General features: G+C 37.3%; 1 protein-coding gene across 2 annotated transcripts in view; it reads right to left on the reverse strand.

Moving 5' to 3' along the window:
• Positions 1-24,619, reverse strand: part of LOC111143863 (ALS2, alsin Rho guanine nucleotide exchange factor) — a 74,274-nt gene extending 49,655 nt beyond the window's left edge. For both annotated transcript variants that reach the window (XM_022497845.1, XM_022497834.1), the window contains exons 1-5: positions 24,581-24,619; positions 8,882-8,961; positions 7,542-7,696; positions 3,722-4,659; positions 428-785 (exon numbers count right to left, since the gene is read on the reverse strand). In XM_022497845.1, coding sequence (XP_022353553.1) covers positions 428-785; positions 3,722-4,659; positions 7,542-7,696; positions 8,882-8,901 — 1,471 coding nt within the window. In that variant the 5' untranslated portion in view covers positions 8,902-8,961; positions 24,581-24,619. The remainder of the gene's footprint in view (positions 1-427; positions 786-3,721; positions 4,660-7,541; positions 7,697-8,881; positions 8,962-24,580) is intronic.

The following is a 24,619-nucleotide window of genomic DNA, read 5'->3' on the forward strand; positions in this document are numbered from 1 at the left end:
CTAAGCAGTTTGTTGCTATTTGTATCAGAAAATGAACTTTCCTCTTCTTGAAGTTTAAATTATCTCCACTTTGAGGTCAAATACGGTAGACCCCCCCCCTTAACCACAGTCACATCTGCAACTTCATCTCTCTGGGTTACACGCCCCAAACTAGGATACACGGAGGCTAACACTGCATTCCAGAATAAAATAAGACTCATAGTAAGGTTCAGAAGCAGAAGCAGACATCACAAAAAAATTACGTTCTACGGTTATTTTTAAAGCAGGGGAATACGTAACTTTCTTTTTAAACCACCCAAGTCACCAAAATTAAGTAACTGTTGACATTCGAATATATCAGTTAGCAATTAGGAGAGCTACTGATTTATAATAATATAACACATGATGTCAAGGAGCATCTTGGATTTTCACCTGGTTATCTCCTTACCTTGAGACAACAAGCCAGGGAGGGAGAGTCTCCGGCTGCCTCCCTCTGATTCCTCTTCTCGGATATCCACAAGACTTGAACTCTTCTTTCCTTGCATGGATTCCTGTTTAACCTGTTCTTCTCTGCTATCTTTCAGACCTTCTGGGCCTATGGAACTACTGCCTGCCTGAGTTCCAGGTTCACAAGGGGCCGTACTATAAAAGTTCATAACTTTCTTAAGAGACAAGGCCCCAGCTTCGTATGTAGCAGCCACTCTCACACCAACAGCAGATGCACAAGAGACTACTAGGCTGTTTAGGGCTGAGGTGCTTGTGGTTGGTGGGCTGTGAAGATTAGGAACTGCTTCTTCTACAAGAGGCTAAAATATACACACATAAAAAAGTATATAAAAATGTAATCCCTTATACAACAAGCAATCAATAAAAACAAAGTTCAACAAAAACCATCACTATTTGCAAATTTAAGAATCTGAAACAAGGGCTTCTATCTTTAACTTAAAGGTATTATCTGCTCTAGGTACTGGATTTAACGTATCACATGGAAATGAGGACTCAAACTACAGCTCCTTATCAAAAGTACTTCCTTTTGTTTGAGTGTTGTGTTTTTCCAAGCTATTCAAACAGAAGCCCCAGCTGCTTTAATAAAATTAAGGACAGTAGGGGAGAGGGGAAGAACGATCTGGAAAACATAGCGTTTAATATGAGGTGCACTGTATAAAAGCCCTGGATATAAGCTTGAAAAGGTTAATAGTACATTAAAAAAAAAAATAAGTAAATGTAATATTATTGATCGCTTTTAGGAAAATTTACAGGTTGCTACTAAGAAATATCAGAAAAAAAATATCTAAAAAAGGCTTTTCCTAAAATGTTTAAGAAAAAGTACTTTAGCTATTATATATACAGGCAGAAAAGTAAGCTATACTTCTGACCTATAGTTATGTATAGGCATAGGCAGTATGTAACTGTCCCCAAGTTATGCTCTCAAGTTCAAGCCCTTCCTGCCTCATGAATGTGTTATTTTCCATGATCCACGGGCTGTCAGCTGAAGGATTACTTTTGCTCTCATTATGATAAAGTAAATGTGGCAGGTTAATAATTAAACATTTGGGACCAATGTTCTTTGTGTTATTCATAGCTCTATTTGAAAGTCAAACTAAAGTTGTCTAGTATCTTAGGAAAAGATCAGCTGAAACTTAACTCTGAGCAGTCAAGCACCACTGTTTACTTAAAGGAAAGTCATTAAAGGTAACTACTAAAAACACACAAAAAAAGATTTTAGCTTATCAGCATAAGTCACTACAAAAAATTTCCTTCCTAGGCTGTACAAAGGTCTCAAAAGGTATATATACATTCCTTAATTTGTCCTGAACTGGAAGCTAAATGAAAACAAATTTTTTAACATTGACTTCTGATTCTCTTAAAGGAAATAATCCCTGTTTCCTGCACAGTACCTGGATTGCAGTAGGTACTCAATACATTTTGTTGAATTAAATACTAAATTCAGAGGAGCAAAGGAGTCTTTAATTAAAATATTCAACAAAACAAACAAATATACCATATCAAGCGAAAGATAAATACAAAGCCTATTAATTCCTTGGTGATACAGTTCCCTAAAAGCTTGCTGAGAAGTAACATCACTCTTTTCACCCTTTGTGTATGAAGTCCCATAACAGAAACAGTGATAGGTATTTTTGGGTCAATATTTTAGGGCCTTCTTACCTAACAGGAAAGTCACAAAATTCTATCTTCAATAAACTTTAATTATTGTTCTTACTGGCTGCTCTACTTAATTATGTTTAACAATACATAAATAAATCAATAAAACAAAAATACAGAGCCAGCAATTTTGATAAAGACATAATTTTAGGAGTCCTGGTCAACCAATAATAAAATTCAATTATGAGATATATGCTTCATTGCCCAATATTATGGTTTATTTCACAAAAATGAGATACTTTCTCAGTTATTTCTGGTCAGAGGAGAAAAAACTTGTCCTAGACTATATAAATTCCTAGTGAATTAGCTAAGACACTATTTACAAAAATTGAAATAAATTTAGTATAAACAGACATTGCCAAAATTAGCATAGGCAACAAAAATTTACATGTTTAACAAAATAAATCCAAATGAAAATGCAATTTCAATAATTATTTAATAATCAAATAAGTGTATACAATAAATTTTTACCTTCAAATTTAATAAATTAGGAGAACGACTTCTAAAAAGTCAAAGTCCAAATTTTTATAAGCATGTTCAAGTCTAAGAATGTTCTATGTACATTCCTATTAAATCATTACTTTTGTGTTTAGATTTTAATAGTATCTTTCTCCAAACAGCTTATTCTTAATTTAAAAAAAAATCAGATATCCACAAGGTTCGATGAGTAAACTGTGAAATAAAAACTGTTTCTAAAAATACCTGTAAGCCATGTTCTCATCCTGAAAGAGTGAAGAACAAAAATAAAGAATCAAGAGATATGTGGTTTCAAAGGCCTGAAAAAACACCATGGGATAGTTCTTATATGACTAGAGGTTTTTGTTTTGTTTCATTTTCTTAGAGTTTTGGTAAGAACAAAACTGAAAGGCTTACATGAAGAGTAAAACACAAATTATCCTTTTAAAATAATTTGTTTAATCAGGGAGACTCAAACTTTACTGTATGCTACTGGTCAACAGCTTTTCTCCATTTACACGTTTTTAAAATGAGAGTAGTTCAAATAAAATGAAGAAAACATTAATCCGTTGTCCCACAACAAAGCCCAGTAAGGACTACAGGTATATGCTGAAAAAAATTCAAACAACACGTAACACCAGGAGTTTGTTTGTTTGTTTTTTAAATCTGCCTATAATTGAGGGATTGACCACATGGCTACTTTCCCTGATAAAAAAGGAAAGGACTACTCTCTACAGAATCTGGAGTCATACAAATACAGGTGAGATGAATCTCTGTGAATGTATAGTTATATTAAAAGTATTCGGGGGCGGGGGAGGAAACAGTATTCAGGAGCCTAGCAAAATTTAGTATAGTTAGCCATGGGAGAAAAAGACTAGAAAAAAATAAATGAGATTTTGCTACTTAGAAAAGCCCAGCATGACATCTTTTGACATCTTTCAACCTCTTAAAGGGTAGAATTTGAACATAAAGAGTAATTTTGGATTAATCCGGGTTTTCCCTTATCTAGGATTGCATGATAAAAGAGATTTAAAGTCAAACCCAAGACTTAAGCATTTTAAAGTTGCTAAAGAAAAACTCCTAACTCCAGAAACACCTTTATATTATAAAATTTAGCAGGTACCTGAGATGGCACTGGCTTTTCGCCGTTCTCTGAGTTCTCTCTTACTGAATGATCTGAGAGTTTTGCCATGTACTCATTCACTGCCTGAGTATCAGGGCACGACGGTACATTCCTGGCCGAAGAAATTTCAGTTGTTCCCACGACGTCTTGTTGGGAGGAAATGGCATCACCACCCGTGGTCTGAACATCTCCAACATTCGTGTCAGTAGCAACAGGCAGATCCTTTCCTACAAGCGTGTTCTCAAACACTTCTCCCTGGCTGTCAAGGGTTTCAGCGCAGGGGCTGATGGCAGTGCTGGCCTGGTTTTCCGTCTGGGATTCCGACAGTGTCACCCCTAACGGGCAGCAGTGACTGTCTGATATAATGACATGGTCTTCTTTGTCAGTCATAGTAATCAGGAGTTGGCTGCACTGGTTGCATCTTTCTGGGACTGGCTTCAGATCCTGGGAAGGGAGGCACTGCACAAGGGCCAAGCTGTGGAACGCACCACAGGCAACTTGTAGCACGACTCGGCCAGCAAGATGTTCCACCTTTTGTGGCTTTGTCACCGGGAAGGAGGTGGTAATGAGACCCAACTGACAACCAGTACCCCATGCCCAAATCTCTCTGCTTATCGACAAGGCCAGTGTGTGCTCCTCACCACACGCCAACTGCAAAATCCTGACCGCTACCAAAGAACTGGTCTCAGAGTCAGAAATGCTGACAGGATTCGGTTCTGGAACATACTGCTGGTTAGCTACTGCACACTGGCCTGCAGAGTTCTCCCCCCACATGTACACTATGCCACTTTCTGTCACTGCTCCACTGTGGAAACTCCCTGATGCCACGGTAACAACATATTGCCCAACCAGGGCATTTTCTAGAATGGGGCTATTCGGACAAATCTCTGCTGGTTCACTTCTCCAGGGAAGCGTCCCAAAGCTGTAGACCTCACCATCTGAATGTTTAAAAAAAAAAAAAAAAGGGAGTTAGTGAGTTAGCTAGAAATCTTACCAGCAATTTTTGGCTCCTCTAGGTTAACAAAATAGGGCTGTTTTTTGTTTTGTTTTTAACTTTCAAAAGCGCAGTTGTAGAGATTTTAGTTCAAGCATGTAATATCCCACATTTATTCATCTTTTAACAAGTACCATCTTTTAATATTCTGAAAAATAGTGAGAATTTCTACCAACTACAGGTGGGTACTTTCAAATGAAGCATTCTTGCTCCTCATCCTACAAAGTCCTATATGGATCCACTACTAATGGCTGTCAATGCGGGCTACTACAGGAACAGATTCCAAGTGTTCAAAGACAAACTAGTGACTATAAGATAAAATGAGCAGAGGACAAAACAGATACATTCGTTAACATCTACAACATTCACGGCTACTTGAAAAAGTCAGAGCAGCAGAAAATTATGCCGTAACATAAAAATACCAGAGATTCATTTTGGCCAAAACTAAGAAACCAGCTTTATACTTCCAGGTTGTACGAAAGCACCACTGTTAATAAGACATGGATGTCTTTGTGATGTGTACAGTATCATGTATAATTTTAAACGTTATATATCATATATATTGCGCACTATACAGCATTTCTAAGGTGCCATTTGTTTAAAAAGTAAATCACAACAAAACGAAGCAAAAAAAACAAACAATGATAAAAGCTATGATAGCTCGCTTTAGAATGAAGGGCAACTTGGCTGGCCAAGGGCAACTTAGCCATGGGTTTTGAAAAATACTAAAACAAGCCCACTATTCCTTCTTTTCCATGTGACCAGGGACTCATCCATTTTTTTTTAAGTTAATAAAGAAATAATGAAGTAGATTTATAGTAGTATTTTTTTCCCCACAAAGCAGCAACTGAGCTGATAATGAAAAAAAAATGCATTCTTTAGCTTTGGCCTATTATTTATATAAAATATATTTATATACTCAAATTAACAGAACATCTACCTAAGAAAGAACACAATAGTGGCTAGAAGGAAGACATGAGCTTTTATTAAGGAATTTCCAGTTTGGATAGAGTATTGAGAAAATCAGCTCACTGGTTAAAATATTTAAATTTTTCTTCCCGAGTGATACAGCAATATACACTTGCAACAGCTCACCAGCTCTTTCAATGAGTATCACTCCACTAGAGAGAGAAATCGAGCAAAGAAATGGATATTCAGACAACTCTTCCCTTTTTTCAACCTGGAATACCTCAAAAATAGTGATTCAATGAAGTGTCCTCACTGAATTATGAGCTGAGAGTCAAATTGAATAGAAAGAACTTGAAAATTTCCAACATTCCATCAGTAACATTTTCTCATCTGGAAAAGAGCACTGGAGATCTTTTTGCTATTTCAAACTACACACTTATGTAAGATTTCTTTTTTGTAGTTTTTTTTTTTAGAGATTTTATTTATTTATTTGAGAGAGAGAATGAGAGAGAGAGAGAGTGAGAGAGCATGAGAAGGGGAGGGTCAGAGGGAGAAGCAGACTCCCTGCTGAACAGAGAGCCTGATGCGGGACTTGATCCCAGGACTCCAGGATCATGACCTGAGCGACGCAGGCACCCTGTAGCTTTGACACTTAAAACCAGGACACTGCTTAAACATGAACAATGATAGGCTATTCATATATTTTTAAAATGTTTCCCTCAGTTATCCCACTTAAGGTATGATTCTAGAGATTTAAAGGTCATGTTCATGAAGGGTTCCTAAATATCTTACTGAAGGGTAAATAAAACAACAGAATTCCACTTACAGGTGCTTGAGAATGATATATTTTGAAGCCCCCAGGGCAGATAGTGATTGGATATAGTTCACATTTTTGCAATAAAGCTTTTTCCAAATTCTGGTCTAATAATAAGAGTATTCTATATTATTATAATAAAAGTGATATAGTAATAAACAGGCTAGAAAGAAATTCATGTTTACCCCACAAAATTACCAAGGTCAGAGTTAAATTTGCCTTGTAGAATTTGTCTTCCCTTAGTTCCTACGAAGAAAATAGCAAAGCATTACTGAATACTTAATAAATGCTCATGGAATTGAAATTTAGAAATTAGTTGATGGCAGTCCTGGCTCAAGCCAAATTTGCCATGATTGAGTTGTTAAACTGCTGTCAAAATTAAAGGCAACTCTCTCTATAAATTGTAGCTTCTGTTCCGATCTGTTATAGATTTATAGATTTCATTACATGTTCTTATAAGCTGCTGTTTATGCCTGAGAAAAACCGTACTGACGCAGAACAGCAAGCAGCGTAAAAAGCAAGCTTTGAAATCAGACTCTGAATCCCAATTCTGACTCTGACACTCCAAGAGCTGTGGGGGCTTGGGGAAATCATTTCACCTCCTGACCTTCAGCTTCCTCATCTGTGAAGCGGGGACACCAACAGTGGCCTGCCTCGCAACATGGTTGTGACGACTCGGCGAGGTGGTCCAAAGTGCCCGGTGCCGTGCCCGGCACACATGGTTGTGTAATAAACACTAGCTAGTATGAGCATGATTCTTCTGATACATTTAATGAACAAAGGCACAGCAAAAGAGTTTCTGAATAGGTAATCGTTCCACAGTTAATTCTTCATTACTTATTACTATAAAATTTACAAACTGTAATTCTCCCTTTTATGCTAGATATGATGGATCTTAAATTTAAGAACTAATCTGATTTTTGACAAAGGGAGTAAGAACATATTTTGAAAACACAAAGAGTATAGGCTCCAACAATCTTCGTTAAGCATCTCTGATATCCAGTAACTCTCTTACCTGATCTCACACACACAGGTACTGTTAGCACTTCAGTGAGTATTTGTTAAGCGAAAGAACCTTTAAGTGAAAAGGTTCTTTTCAATACCTTCAGTCAGAAGAACTCCATGCTTCACTCCAAGGGCTGCCTGAAGAACAGTCTTTCCTCCCCAGCCTGGCAGTCTCTCTGGTGTTACAGAATAGGATCCTGCCTGCCACACGTGGACCAGGCCTCTTTCTTTGGATCCTTCCGCTTCTGTTGAGCTACAAACATTAAGAAAAATAGCTTAACTGGTCCTGCAATTAAAACTGTATTTGGGGGTTTCTTACTAATTTCATTAGATCTGTATCTTTTACCAGCGCATGGGTGACTGGTCAGATCGCTCAGCGCCTACCTTTGGTTGGGACACAGGAGCAGAGATAAAGCAACTATTTACAGACAAGGCTTGAGGATAATCTAAACCCACAAATTACTTATCTCTATCTAAGAAATAAACAAAACCTGGACTATTTTTTTTGACATTTTAGAGTTAATAGCACAAAATTTTAAGATTCTACCTTCTCCATTTATTAAATCATAATGTAGATAATAAAGTTGTAACATGTCCCAAGTTGGGGTCTTATTTCAAAATTTTAGTTTTGAACATGCTAAAAAAAGTATTTGGTAAGGAATAGAGATCCGTATTTTACTTTACACTGAGTAAGTTCTGTAATTGTTATTTAGCTTTTTAAGAATCAAATTTGTATCAGGAACAATAAAATCCTTCATGCTTTACTCATGTTCTAGCCCAAGAATTCTATCCATGTGATGATTCTGGTTCAAAGGACACAAGACACAAAGCTTCATGACAATGACCATACCATAACTGCCTACCCTTTGAAGAAAAAGGTCTATTAAGATACGCTGGGTTTCCTTTATAGCAAGTTTCCCTCTGTTGCCACTGATGATACATTCTTTTTTCTAGAACACTGATGCTAATTTTAATGAGGCACAGAAAGTCTTTTGCTTTATTTATTATATAATACCTATAAATTTCTCTGCTTTTGCTAAGTAATATTCCTCTCAGTTATGATTAGGCATAACCATGGTTATATGAAAGGAGAGCCACAAACTCAATCCCATTTTCTAAGGGTAGAAGAGGATTATAACTAATAAAGCTATGCCTGAAGACCTGATAGTATTTGTGAGAAAAAATGGCTTCAAAAGCTTTAAAATGATGAAGACACTTTCTGCCTTTTTACAAGCATAAGAAAGAAACCAGCAACAAAGCTTATCACTAATCAGTTTTATTATAGTATCTTTCTCTCTTTACCAATCAACATAAACATCACTATTCCTACTTATAATAACCACAAACGAGAAAATTAAACCAAAGAGAAGCTACGCGTATGTGGAATAGCTTGTTATGTTTTCCTAGAAGAATAAGGTAAAAGAAGAAATGCTTTTACCTTCTCTTCTTTGAGTCCATCGGTCAGGGGGAGCACTCCATCACCAAATCATTTCTTCTTTGTCAAAAGTATATAAAGACCTAGATGGCAAATACAGGTAAGCACAAAGAGCAATGAAAGCATACGGTGCTACTTCATTCCTCAGATTTAAAAAAAAAAGTCGGGGGGAGCAGCTCTCTAACAAGTGCACATTCACTAGACAATAAATATGCAGTGAAACTATTTCAACTATTTCATATCCCGCCTGCCAAAGTCGAATATCTAGACTGAGCCTGCCCACTGAGCTTATAAAAATGCCTGCTGACCATCTAATGTAACGTCAAAGGAAGACCAGACTACCTACAATTAAGCTGTACTTTGTCAGGCATTGGATTTTATTTTTTTATTATAAATAAGGAAGTTCAATCTGAAAATTCTTTTTCTTACTCATTTCACACACGTTAAGGGTTACTTTTAAAATGCTTTTGGAACACATGAACATATAAACACCAATTAAGTAAGAAAGAATTTCTAAAATCTCTTCAGTAATGTATCAGATTCAAGCAGTTTTAATTTACAGTTTTCAGCAATGCACACAAAAAATTACATTATTAAGGTTAGAAAGATTTCTATTTATTGGAACTAGGAGTATTTTCCTCAAATCAACCTCAACTCGAAACCATAGTACAAAAGGCTGAAGAAAATGGGGTTTTAAAATATCTGTTTCTGTTTCAAAATCCACCATTTGATAATAAAGAGCTATATGAAATTACAGTACAAATATCATGACCAATCAGTTTAGAAATTCAGTGTTTAATAAAGAGACAGAAATATAAATAAGCAGACAGAAATGTTCAATGCATTTCAACCAAAAATTCGTATTTTTAAGGGCACCAAAACTCATGAAAATACATAACGGCAATGAGGTTTTGTTTGTGTCAACCATAAAAAGACCAAAGCCAAATTTATGACTTTCCTGCAAAGGATATGGCATGGTCACTGTGCTCTGAAAAGAGCCCATACCAGCAGGAGTGATATAAGACCCATCTGTTTACTCCAGGTTGCCTGTGAATTCTTACCGTTTGCCATCTGTGTATCTGGAGGAAATTACTCTCTACCTAATGCTTATTTTAGAAAGATTTTGAAACATTCAAAGTTGGGACGAAGGGTAGCATGTAAATAAAACATATACCTGAATAGATTTAATAAGTGCTATTAATTTAATAAATGATTATTTTTAAATAACTATGATTATTAAGTGGTACTACACCTTGTGTGTGATAATAATTAACCATTAGGAAAATGTATAGTTCATGGTATACAGAGAAATTCTTGAAGCCAGATCTAACCTGTGTTTATCCATCAGAGATCAAGGAATAACTGCTCCCTTGATTGAAGTTAAACACTACCCAGCACAAACCAGAGAACACCTCCGGGAGGGTGTGGAAGTACACACACGAGCACACTCTGCTTCCATCACTGACTGACTGAATGTAAACTGAATTTTATCCTACTGCCTGACAATAAAAAATGTTGAGACCCTTTTGGTGAAGTGAACAAAACAGTCAGCCTTTTTCCTCTTTCAGTGTTAAATTTTTTTAATACAGAGTTTTCTTAAAGTAGATTTCATCTATTGCCACATTTTCACCACCACGCATTTTTCCAAATCCAAATGGAATTAAAGCAAGAAAAACTGTTTTGCAACTTCCTTTTGTTACTTACTATATATGCTAAGCACAATAATGGTCCCCAAAGATGCCCACAACCTAATGCCAAGAACCTATGAATATGATTGTCTGTTTTGTGTGTGTTGAGTTTGAGGAGTTCTTTATAGATCCTGGATATCAACCTTTTGTCTGTTCTGTCATTTGCAAATATCTTCTCCCATTCCGTGGGTTGTCTCTTTGTTTTGTTGACTGTTTCCTTTGCTGTGCAGAAGCTTTTGATTTTGATGAAGTCCCAAAAATTCATCTTCGCTTTTGTTTCCTTTGCCTTTGGAGACATATCTTGAAAGAAGTTGCTGTGGTTGATATCGAAGAGGTTACTGCCTATATTCTCCTCTAGGATTCTGATGGATTCCTGTCTCACGCTGAGGTCTTTTATCCATTTTGAGTTTATCTTTGTGTACGGTGTAAGAGAATGGTTGAGTTTCATTCTTCTACATATAGCTGTCCAGTTTTCCCAGCACCATTTATTGAAGAGACTGTCTTTTTTCCACTGTATATTTTTTCCTGTTTTGTCAAAGATTATGTGACCATAGAGTTGAGGGTCCATATCTGGGCTCTCTACTCTGTTCCACTGGTCTGTGTCTGTTTTTATGCCAGTACCATGCTGTCTTGGTGATCACAGCTTTGTAGTAAAGCTTGAAATCAGGTAATGTGATGCCCCAGTTTTATTTTTGTTTTTCAACATTTCCTTAGCGATTCGGGGTCTCTTCTGATTCCATACAAATTTTTGGATTATTTGCTCCAGCTCTTTGAAAAATACCGGTGGAATTTTGATCAGAATGGCATTAAAAGTACAGATGGCTCTAGGCAGTATAGACATTTTAACAATGTTTATTCTTCCAATCCAAGAGCATGGAATGGTCTTCCATCTTTTTGTGTCTTCAATTTCTTTAATGAGTGTTCTGTAGTTCCTCGAGTACAGATCCTTTACATCTTTGGTTAGGTTTATTCCCAGGTATCTTATGGTTCTTGGTGCTATAGTAAATGGAATCGATTCTCTAATTTCCCTTTCTGTATTTTCACTGTTAGCGTATAAGAAAGCCACTGATTTCTGTACATTGACTTTGTATCCTGCCACGTTGCTGAATTGTTGTATGAGTCCTAGTAGTTTGGGGGTGGAGTCTTTTGGATTTTCCATATAAAGAATCATGTCATCTGCGAAGAGAGAGAGTTTGACTTCTTCATTGCCAATTAGGATACCTTTTATTTCTCTTTGTTGTCTGACTGCTGTTGCTAGGACTTCTAATACTATGTTGAACAAGAGTGGTGAGAGTGGGCATCCTTGTCGTGTTCCTGATCTCAACAGGAAGGCTGCAAGCTTTTTCCCAGGATAATATTTGCTGTGGGTCTTTCATAGATAGATTTTATGAAGTTCAGGAATGTTCCCTCTATCCCTATACTTTGAAGCATTCTAATCAGGAACGGATGCTGGATTTTGTCAAATGCTTTTTCTGCATCAATTGAGAGGACCATGTGGTTCTTCTCTCTTCTCTTATTAATTTGTTCTATCACATTGATTGATTTGTGAATGTTGAACCATCCTTGTAGCCCAGGAATGAATCCCACCTGGTCATGGTGGATAATCTTTTTAATGTGCTTTTGGATCCTGTTTGCTAGGATCTTGTTGAGAATCTTGGCATCGATATTCATCAGTGATATTGGTCTGAAATTCTCCTTTTTGGTAGGGTTTTTGCCTGGTTTGGGATCAGGGTAATGCTGGCTTCATAGAAAGATTCTGGAAATTTTCCTTCTGCTTCAATTTTTTGAAACATCTTCAGGAGAATAGGTGTTATTTCTTCTTTGAAAGTTTGGTAGAATCCCCCAGGGAATCCTTCAGGTCCTGGGCTCTTGTTTTTTGGAGGTTTTTGATCACTGCTTCAATCTTGTTACTAGATATCGTCTATTCAGGTTGTCAATTTCTTCCTGGTTCAATTTTGGGAGTTTATAGTTTTCCAGGAATGCATCCATTTCATCTAGGTTGCTTAGCTTATTGGCATATAACTGTTGATAATAACTTCTGATGATTGTTTCTACTTCTGTGATGTTAGTTGTGATCTCTCCGTTTTCATTCATAATTTTATTAATTTGGGCTTTCTCTCTTTTCTTTTGGATTAGTGTGGCCAATGGTTTATCAATCTTACTGATTCTTTCAAAAAACCAACTTCTAGTTTCATTGATACATTCTACTGTATCTCTGGTTTCTACCTCATTGATCTCAGCTCTAATCTTGATTATTTCCCTTCTTATATGTGGAGTTGGTTTGATTTGTTGTTGATCCTCCAGTTCTTTAAGGTGTAGAGACAGCTGCTGTGTTCTGGATTTTTCAATTTTTTTGAGGGAGGCTTGGATGGCAATGCTTGGATGGCGGACAGGGTCAGAGAGACTGCTGGCTTTGAAGATGGGAAGGCGGGGAGCATAAACCAAAGAATGTGGGTGGCCTCTAGATGCTGGAAAAGGCAAGGAAACAGATTCTCTCCTAGAGCCTCCGGAAAAGAATGCAGCCCTGCTGATACCTTGATTTTAGTCCAGTGAGACTCGTGTCATACTTTTAACCCAAAGAACCGCAAAAACAATAAATTTGTGTTATTTTTTTAAAATAATTTATTTATTTATTCGACAGAGAGATCACAAGTAGGCAGAGAGGCAGGCAGAGAGAGAGAGAGGGGAGGGGAAGCAGGCTTCCTGCCGAGCAGAGAGCCCAATGCGGGGCTCGATCCCAGGACCCTGGGATCATGACCTGAGCCGAAGGCAGAGGCTTACCCACTGAGCCACCCAGGCGCCCCAAATTTGTGTTGTTTTAAACCACTAATCGGGACGCCTGGGTGGCTCAGTTGGTTAAGCAGCTGCCTTCGGCTCAGGTCATGATCCCAGCGTCCTGGGATCGAGTCCCACATCGGGCTCCTTGCTCAGCAGGGAGCCTGCTTCTCCCTCTGCCTCTGCCTGCCATTCTGTCTGCCTATGCTTGCTTGCTCTCTCTCTCTCTCTCTCTCTCTCTCTCTCTGACAAATAAATAAATAAAATCTTTAAAAAAATAAATAAAAATAAACCACTAAATTTGTGGCGATTTGTTAAACAGCAACAGAAAGATAGCTAATATACTATTTCATAGACACCTTTCTATATCAGTATTTATAAATCTGTCTCATTTTGCTTTAATATGTTTGACTTCTTCCAAGAAGATACATCTACCTGAGACTCAGAGCAATGAGAAAGAAATGACTGCTAAGAAAACGTAACTAGAAAAGAATACTACAGCTAAATGTGGAAAGCTTGTGTTATAAAGTTTTATCTCACATACTTAAATGTAACTCTATTCAACCTAACATTCTTTCTTGGGCATGAAGCCTACATTAAAAACAAAACAAAATAAAACAAACCTAACATTCTTTCTCAATTAATGTATCCGTAAGAAAAAGTAAACCTGAAATTTTTGTTTTTCTAATATTTTTATGATCCCCTATAAGGAAATCTTTAAGATTTGCCTCAAGCATTCAAATAGCACCTAAACTTCCTTTAAGCTCTCTCATTGCTTCACATGTTTGTTATAAAACTGCCTAATCATGGGGTTTCTTCTGGGGATAGTTCTCTCCAGATAAACTTTAAGGTTCTCATTCTACATTCTTTTGGGAGACAGAATCCCTAAACTCTGCTTCTTTTCTACTATTATAGTAACTTTCCTTCAGATGCCTTTATTATATTAATTAGCTCTGATAAAGAAACCGTGTGATGTTGTACCGTCAAAATATGGAGTCCTCGGGCGCCTGGGTGGCTCAGTGGGTTGAGTCTGCCTTCAGCTTGGGTCATGATCTCAGGGTCCTGGGATCGAGTCCCGCATTGGGCTCTCGGCTCAGCGGGGGGCCTGCTTCCTCCTCTCTCTCTGCCTGCCTCTCTGCCTACTTATAATCTCTGTCAAATAAATAAATAAATTCTTAAAAAAAAAAAATATGGGGTCCTCTTTTGCCTTGCATGGTCTTTCAGAGATCAAGGACATCTGTAAAATGAACAAAACAGACTCAAGCATCCCCTCCAGCTCTTAAATTCTATGAGTCACAGAACAAAGCTAGATTCATGTTAAGGAATGCCATCTATACTTTAAATTATCTCCCTTACAGTGAAAGGTAAAGCAGTTAAACTCTCAGATGGCCCTTTAAAACAAAAACCAAACCTTGGTTCTTAACAATCTGACTCCATCTTTAGATCCCATTGGAAACAACCTCCTGCTACATTTGAGAGAGAAATAAGCTACCTTGTATGAGCAGAGGGTATGCTTTTAACACCATGATCTGAGAGTGCCCCCCCAAAAATGTGGTCTAGGCATCCGAATTATTGTTAGATAAAGCTACAAATGATCAACAGATCCACAAAACCCTAACCAGAAATCCAAAGTACCCCTCCGTCAAATGAATAAAATCTTTAAAAAAGAAAAAAAGAAAGAAAAATCCAAGCCCAAAAAACTCAGAAAACTGAGTTTTTTCATAATTCAAACTCTGGCAAAATCTAATCTGTTTTAAACTTATCTGACAGCAAACCTGACCTGAACTAATATGAGGTTAGTTTTTGCCCCTTTAGTGTGAATAGTCATATATTTTGCTGTAGAAATATTAATATGAAAGGGGCAACTGGTTGGCTCAGTCAGTAGAATGTGTGACTCTTGGTCTTGGGGTTTTATGTTCAAGCCCCACATTGGATGTACAGATTACTTAAAAATAATTTTAAAATCTTTTTCAAAAAATAAATATTAATATGGTTATGGGGTGGTACCAAAGATCCCACAGAAAGTGTTACATAATACACGGTTTATGCACATCACTTTAAATATCAAAAAATTCTGAATTCTAAAACATACATTGCCTCAAGGGGTCCAAGAAAGGGACTTGGAACTTGTATTTTTTTTTTTAAGATTTATTAATTTGAGAGAGAGAGAGAGAGAGAGCAAGCTTGAGCAGGGGGAGAGACAGAAAGAGGGGGAAACAATTCTCAAGACTCCCTGCTGAGCACAGAGCCTGACAAGGGGCTTGATCCCAGGACTCCAAGATCATGACCTGAGCCAAAATCAGGAGTTGGAAGCTTAACCCACTGAGCCACCCAGGCACCACAGGAACCTGTATTCTAAAACAAACAACTATTATTTTTGGTAGGGGTCCCCAACTTTTAACTATTTTATATTTCCTTTAGTTACTTTTATGTACTTTTAATATAAACTTCATCTTGACCAGTATATTAGAAAGTTGCATTGCTTACAAAACATTCTATAGGTGCTTTAACAGTGTATTCCAATGGTGATGATTTACATTCGTCTCAAAAGTTTTAAGTCTATTTTATGGTAAACATATTCACATACAGTGCCCAAATTAATTTTGCAAGGAGTATCCTTGCAAATACTGACCTGGCTCATCTTCTTGGTGGAAGAAGGAAGCCTGGGTTCTTTAATTTCATACAAGGTTATCAATTTGGTAGAAGAGAAAGAGGTAAACAAATGGGAGAGGTATATTGTCCTAGAACAACTAGGACCTGGTGATATATTAGACATAACTGGAATATAAAGAAGGAGGTATCAAAAATGATTTCTAGGTCCTCCCTTGAACTGTGTATTGGTGGTACTATTTACCATGATGGAGAAGAGTAAAAAAAGATAGGATTCTGGGGGCACCTGGGTGGCTCAGTGGGTTAAATCCTCTGCCTTCGGCCCATCTCATGATCCTAGGGTCCTGGGATCGAGCCCCGCATTGGGCTCTCTGCTCGGCAGGGAGCCTGCTCCCCAACCCCCACCCCCACTTGTGATTTCTGTCTGTCAAATAAATAAATTTAAAAAAAAAAGATAGGATTCTGAAGTAGAAGATTCTGGTTAAGATAAGGGTTTTTTAAATGTTCATTTCAAGATGCCAGTGAGAAATCCTATGGTACCTAGCAAAAGCAGCTAAATACATGAGTACGAAGTTCAGAAAAAAGGTCTCAGCTACTGATAGAAACTTGGGAGGCATATGAATAATATGTGAAATGAAGACAATGCAGAGTATCACTGGGTGTGTCCTAAGAGAAAGGGAGGAACAGAACCAAGCTGTAAGGAGGTCCTGCACCTAGAGGTTGGTTAGGATGAGGAACAAGCGGTAACAACTGGCTGAGAAGTGACCTGAGAGGTGGGAGAAGCATGAGGCTATGTGCGCTCATAAAAGCAAAGCAGAGTGTTTCCAGGAGAAAGGCCTGGTCAATTAGGTCAATGCTGCTGGGGTCTCATAGGATGAGAGCTGAAAAGTGTCCAGTGCATATGCCAACACAGAAATCAACGCTGAGCATGGCCACAGTTTCAGTGGTGATAGGGGACTGAAAACCAGATTGTAGTAGGTTGACTTTAAATGCGAGGTAAAAAATAAATAAAAATAAAAGGGAGGTAAGCACAAGAAAATTAAGTTCATGTAAAGAACTCTTTTGAAAAACACTGTCAAAATGACAGAAATGGAGCAATACCTAGAGAAGAATGTGAAGATAAAGGGTGTGTTTTTGCATGTGCAGGGCTGGGGAGATGATACAACACAAACATGTCTGCATTGACAATGGCACCAATCCTAGATGCAAGGGACAGAGGGAAGAAACAGGGTCCTGGACAAAGTGAAAGAGGACAGCATCTGGAACACGTGCTTTAGAACTGATCTTTCACAAGAGGAAGGGTCTATGTTTTTTTTTTTTTAAGATTTTATTTATTTATTTGACAGAGAGAGAGAGAGATCTCAAGTAGGCAGAGAAGCAGGCAGGTGGGGGGTGAGCAGGCTTCCCACTGAGCAGAGAGACCGATGTGGGGCTCGATCCCAGGACCCTGAGATCATGACCTGGGCTGAAGGCAGAGGCTTAACCCACTGAGCCACCCAGGCGCCCCGGGTCTATGTTTTAATAAAAAATGAAATAGACCTAGAGTACAGATACACAGACACAGTTACAGATATAGACAGGGGTACAGATTTCGTGGTGAGAGAGAGAGTCTTATATGATGCCATCTGTTAAGTGACTAGGACTTCATAGTACATGTGTGCTATGTATTCCAATCTCACTCCTGGCTCCAGTCATTCTGTTTCTTTATTCCATCTTGCCATATTATACATTTTTGCAAACTGCCTTAAATCCCTTTATGACAGCAGAATATAAATTTTAAAAAAATTTAATGTGCAACAGAAATTTGCTAGTGAACTGCTACTATCTCACTTGCAAAGAGAAAATTAAATCATGTACAATTCTCTTTGTTCATCTCTAGTAAACTTTATTCTCTGGATAAAGTCCTTTTCCCTTAACGATTTAGTGAAAGATAAATTTGTAAGTCATAAATACATCAACTTTCAAATGCTGAAATTTCCACAACTAACACCACGCATGGTTGTTTTTTTTTTTTTTTTTTTGTCTATTGTGTTCTGGGTATGCCAGTCTAAAATTTCTGTGAAAGCCAAAAATGTCTTATTCTCTATTATATCCCAGCTGCTTAACATAGTCCTCATCTATAACAAGTACTCAATAAATATCTGTGGCGAGATTAGGCCCACATAAAGGAGCTCCTGTCCTTAAGGAGTTTACATGCTATCATGTTCTGTCTTTCTGGCTAGAATCATGGCTCTCTATAGACACCACCCTCAAAGAAAAAGCCAGTAAAACAGCACTTCCAGGCTTACTCTCTTGTCTCACTTACTGTTTTTTTTTTTTTTTTAAGATTTTATTTATTTATTTGTCAGAGAGAGAGAGGGAGAGAGAGCAAGCACAGGCAGACAGAATGGCAGGCAGAGGCAGAGGGAGAAGCAGGCTCCCTGACGAGCAAGGAGCCCGATGTGGGACTCGATCCCAGGACGCTGGGATCATGACCTGAGCCGAAGGCAGCTGCTTAACCAACTGAGCCACCCAGGCGTCCCTCACTTACTGTTTTAAAATAGGTATATTGATTAAACAACTGCAATAATTGTAGCTACAAGAGTAATGATAATTAGAGATTAGAATGACAAGACATTAAGACAGGACAATAAACAATAGATTAGTAAATTGTATTTCGTATCCACTGCAAAATTTTAAAATTGCAGGCGCTTACACTTTCTTTCTAAAGTTTGAATTGGCTTCATTTTATTAAAATGCAGTAAACCAGGGGCACCTGGGTGACACCTGAACGGCTGGCTCAGTTGGTTGAGTGGCCGACGACTGGTTTCAGCTCATGTCATGACCTCAGGGTCCTCGGATGTAGCCCCCATGTCAGGCTCTACGCACAGTGCAGAGTCTGCTTGTGGATTCTCTCTCCCCCTCTGCCCCTAGCCCAGCATGGGCACACTCTCATTCTCTCTCTCTCAAATAAATAATCTTTTTAAAAAATTTTAAATGTTGTAAACCAGACCTTATATCATGAATGTAGTAAACAATAATTTAAGACACTATGCTATTTTACACATGGCAAATGCTCAATGAATATTTTTTTAGAGACTCAGTCAATATATTTATACAGGGATCAAGGCAACTTATGACCTGACTTACTATACTATCTATACACCAATAACTGCTGCTTCCTGGATATCCCACCACCGAAGCCTTTACCAACACTGATGAAGGTTGGGGAACACTCACCTTGCACTGCAGCCTTGACAAACCAACCATCACCAGAGGCTGAGGCCACTTCAAATCCCGGTCCTCTTAGCCTTAATTACAACACAGAAGGCAGTCCGTGATACAACTATGGGAGCTGACTGGCCCCTTAAATACTGACCCAGAGTTCAAGGATTCAGTAAATTAACGCACTGAATAAAGTAAGTCAGCAGGCAAGCCTAGAAAGTACTTATTATTTATTATGTTGTTACTAATGGGATAATGCACTAAGTCATTGATTCAAAATATATTATAAACTTCTGGAGGTCAGAAACTATGATTTATTCATTGGTGCATTCTTGTAACCATAGTAACCACTAGGTACAAGTGGGCTACGTTTAAGTGAGGACTCAGTGAGAGACGCCACTTCCAAATGATGTAGATTTCCACCACCTATAATAAAAGTCAATATAGGACACAAAAGGAAAGTGTCTACTTATAAAAACTCTCAGTTTGCTGATGGTATTTCCTAACAATGAAGATGCTTTTATTTCATGTCAGTTCACAAATATTATACAACCCAGGAAATAACGGTCTCTGTCTTAATTCATGGAGACAGTTTTTGGTGCCATCAGGGACACGACACTTCACGGTCTCTCTCTCATGGGCTGCTATTTTCCCCTTGAAAATTACTAAACTACACTCTTCTGATTATGAAAATCCTCTAAAATGGATATTACCCACGGGCGGAGGGGGAAGGAGGGGGGTAAATACAGTAAAACAAACGCCCAGCAATGCCCATTTAGCTCCTTTTTGTATACACTGCAAAATTTTTAAAATACATTTTCCCAAATTAAAATCTCCATGAAACATTTTGATGGATATTATACTAGGAACTGAATTTCAAATTCTCAGGTACTGTAACAATTTGTGTCTGTTATTACATGATAGAGTGTAATTTCTGATACAAATTGTTTATTCCTTTAATATTTTGCTACTATTCTCTCATTTAAACGGCCACAATTTTTTTAAAATAAGACAATACTACACAAATACATTTCAAAGTATGTTGGCTTATTTTACCAATCAAAAACATCTGGGACTTAAGGTCATCGTGGGGCCATATAACTGAACAGGGGGTATACATGCCAAAAAACAGTGTTCTGGAGACATAAATCCTACTTATTTTGAAAATGCTAGTAACAGATATTCTTTTTTTTTTTAAGATTTTATTTATATATTTGAGAGAGAGAGAGGAAAGAGAGAGAAAGCAGGGGGAGTGGTAGGCAGAGAGAGAAGAAGGACCCTGGGATCATGACCTGAGCTGAAGGCAGATGCTTAACCGACTGAGCCACCCAGGCACCCCACATAACAGGTATTCTTCATTAGGAATCAAAGTTTATTTAACTCAAGTTTAAATACTGAGGTTAAATAAGGGATCAGCTATTAAATTTGCTATTCACTACTTGAACCATTTAACACATGCTCATCATGTTTACTTATTAATACTTATTTAAGAGAGAATTAGATTTTCTTTGAGCAGTAACTAGGACAGTATAAATTCAGTTTCACCACACTGTAATAAAATGTAACCAACCCAAATTTTTAAAAGTAAGTGTTAATGACAACATGATATCTGTGGTCATTTCGTATCTGAGTCACTCTATCCAAATTCCTTTTAGGACTTTATGATATATTCTGCTCCCCCATCCTTTGAGAGATCATGATCAATGTAAGCTTGCATTCCCCAAGAGTCTCTAGAACGTAAATTCCTCTGTAACCTTTTAAGAAAGTATTCCTCATCTTAAGAAAAGCATTTTCGCAGGAGCACAAGTCAAACAGCAAAATAAAATTGACTAAATAATTGGTCTGTCTCCTCTCCTTGTAAAAAGCTTTACACAGTGGAGCTGTAGTGGCTCATCCTTTTCCTATTACATAAAGAAAAGAATTATTTTTCCATAGCCAACTACCATGAGACTAGAAAGTAAAATAAAGAAAGCATACCAGAAGAGAGCCCTAATTATAAATAAAAAATTTATTTTTAAATTTTTTTCTCTAATTACATAGAATTTAAATGAGAATAGAATTAAAGTTAAAATTTTCAAGTGCTAGTTTCACAAATTATCTTAATTATACATAAGCCTGTAAAAATAATGAATAACTCCATGTTGATCTCCCATCATTCAGTTTTAACAAATGTTAACATATTTTTATATTTGCTTCAACTATTTTTAAAATAGAAAGAAACATTACACAATTTTCTGAAAGCACTCCACCCAAACTTATCTCCCAGAGTTAGCCACTATTCTTAAAGTTAATGTGTTTTATTTTCCATATGTTCTTGTACTTTAATGTATTTCATTAGATACACATGTAAGCGATATTCTTTTAAAACTGCATAAATGCATCCTATTGTAGACATCCTTTGGCAACCTGCTTCTTCACTCATTATTATGCACTTGAGATGTATCCACGTTGATAGGTATGGATCTTGTTCATTCATTTTTACTCGGGGATAGTATTTCATTGCATGAATAAACCATAGTTTATCCATTAACCTACTAAAGTACAGCTGGATTGTTCTACTTCATTGCTATTTTAAGAACTGCTAAAATCATCTTTGCTGCATGCTTGCCTGGGCAGTTGCCCTAAGTTTAGTTAAGAATTCATCTCAACAAAAATTTGGTTGCAGAAGAACCCCAAAACGAAAGTTACCCATCCAGATGCCATCATTGGGTTTAACCACCGTGTTCCTACCAGGGAGATCATGTGAAATGAAGAACTGTATGAGGATGCTAAAGAACAAAATTTATTTAATAATTTTTATTTAATAAATAAATAATTTTTATTATTTACATTACATGTAAAAGAGAACCATGAGTTGATTAGTGAAATTAATGATACTAAAGTTTATCTCTATGAGCATAATTCTCTGTAGCCAACTGAAACTCTATGAAACAGCCCCAGTCTGTACACTTTCTCCAAAAAAGAAGTCTCTATTAGGGGTGCCTGGGTGGCTCAGTCAATTAAGTGCCTGCCTTGGGCTCAGGTCATGATCCCAGAGTCCCAGTGCTGAGCCCCACATTGGGATCCCTGCTCTGTGGGGAGTCTGCTTCTCCCTCTGCCCCTCACCCCACTCTCGTGTGAGTGCTCTCTCTCAAATAAATAAAATCTTAAAAAAAGAAAAAGAAAAAGAAGTCTATATGAAAGAGTAACCCTGCAAGAGCCAAACAAGTACTCATTATCTCACTGATTTAAATATTTTTGCTCTACCCATGTGGATCACTTACTTCAGCTACTGTACCAATTTCTCAGCTAATCTACCAACTGTGTGATGCAACGAACATCCAGACATAATGTAAAGACAGCACCAGAACATACATAGTGTAAGAGATGGGTATAGGAAAATAAATGCAACATTCAAAAGAACCATGTCACAGTTTGTTACTATTTTATTTGTGGTTACTGTGCATTTTCTTAAGGACTGATAACCTACAAAATCTACTACTCTCTTATTACCAATGGTTTTCAACAGAGAAGAGTAACAAGAAAGAAAAACAGCTTTTAAAAAAGCTCTACAAGTAAAATCTCTAATATAGTTGGAATATGTGCTAGGTTTAATCCCACAAAGTTATAAAAAGGGCTAAATGATCTAGAAAGTCATTAAAATCCTCACAGCACTCCTCGGAGTGTCTGAGAAAGGGGCTCAATCTCATACTACCTAAAAGCATACCTTCTTTTACACCATCTCAAAAATCACCAATTTTTACCTTTCCTTGTAGTTTTTTAACTCATACCTTACCTAGTGTCATATTCATAAAAGATTATAAAAGGTTTTTAGAAGTCATATTCTTCAGAAATACCTTTAAAATGGACTCAGCAGTACTGCATTAAACCCATACTTTTCGTAGAAAGGTAATTAATAGAACTCTCTCCACCTAATCACACAAAAGTGAAATCATGTGTCAGTGAAGTTCATAACACACTCTTTTGTCTTTAACAGTCAAAATGCCCAAAGTTAAGTGTCTCAGAAGAACAGAAATTCTGAAAGGCTGAAATCTGGACAGAAGGAATTCCCGTTGGTACTGCTTCAATCTACTTAAAAAAAATAAGAGGATTACCTGATACAACTCAGACTCCCCCACCCCAACACCAGATGACCTTTTGGTACTTTATTTTCTGGATGATTATCTTTTCAAATGTTAATATTGTGAAACAGATTTGAATTTCTCTTGCTATAACTATGAACCCTGAATATGCCAATACCATTCATAGTTTGCAAACTAAGTAATAAATGTAAACTAAGTATAGATTCCAAAAGCATCTTTCACACTAAAAAACCCTTACTGAATACCAAAGTTACTACAGACCAACCAGAAGACCTATTTCCTGTAACTATCAGATATCTGTATCAGTAAATTATCTGGAAACTATCTCTTGAATTTAAAAAGTGAATTATATTTCATTTCTAAATATATTCAGTTCTCTTTCCCACTTAGAAAACAGTGAGTCAGTGTGGGTCATGAGATAGTGGAAGAAGAAATAATTATAAAAATAGGAAATATATATGTACTGAATATTTACCACAGCCAGATACTGTCATAATACATGAACCATTAAATGTAAAGGTACTTTTATGAGAAAGGTACTTTAATCCTCAATTTAGAAGAAAAATAATGTAGAAAAGTAAGTAACTTTCCCCAAATCAAAGAATAAGTGGATGTGATGTCAGGTATGTCCATATCCAAAGCCCATGCTTGCTTACATTATTAAGATTAAAATATTGCAATTTACTGCAAAAGCAAATTTTTCACTGCCTTAAATACTCATTAACGCAAGAGTCAAGTGCTCACTCGAAATCATTCATATTCATGATAAACCAGGGGGGGAAATGGACCAATATCTTGCTGAATTTTGATACCTGTTCCGAATAAACACACATCGCACAATTTTATTCTATAAGGCCTTTTAAAGAACATATACAGCCACCAACAAATTTAAAAGGCAAGAGACAAAGATCTGTGTTTGTGTTTAACAGTTATTTCTTTTTCCATCCTAGAGAGAATACTGTATTTGAATATGCCGCTTTAGCCGGTGTGTTTTTCCTCTTCCCTCATCATCAAAGCCCTAAGTAAGCCGGAGTACAACACTTCTGCCAACCTACAGTCGCTTGTCTCCAAAGTAGTCCTACTACCCAGAGGACCAACACCAGCGTCGGGACCATTTCCTAATGACAGACCTATGTTACTTTCCTGTCTTCGCCTCTTAAAAGAACTGCTCACCCTCTGATGCTCACTTGACACGCCAAAGGACTCGGTTAAACGACTCATTCTTATTATCAAAGTCATTGTCTTTTTGAGCAACCGTCCTTTCAAGCCAACGAAGCACCAGGTCCACCCTCCACTGTGATCTGCATCCTGGGACATCCTCTGTCCCCGCCTGGGACACTCACCAAGGTTCGCGGCCAGGGACTCCGGTTTCGGTGCCGAGC

The sequence above is a fragment of the Enhydra lutris genome, unplaced genomic scaffold (assembly GCF_002288905.1).
Source record: "Enhydra lutris kenyoni isolate GAN:26980312 unplaced genomic scaffold, ASM228890v2 scaffoldscaffold1, whole genome shotgun sequence".
NCBI lineage: Eukaryota > Metazoa > Chordata > Mammalia > Carnivora > Mustelidae > Enhydra > Enhydra lutris.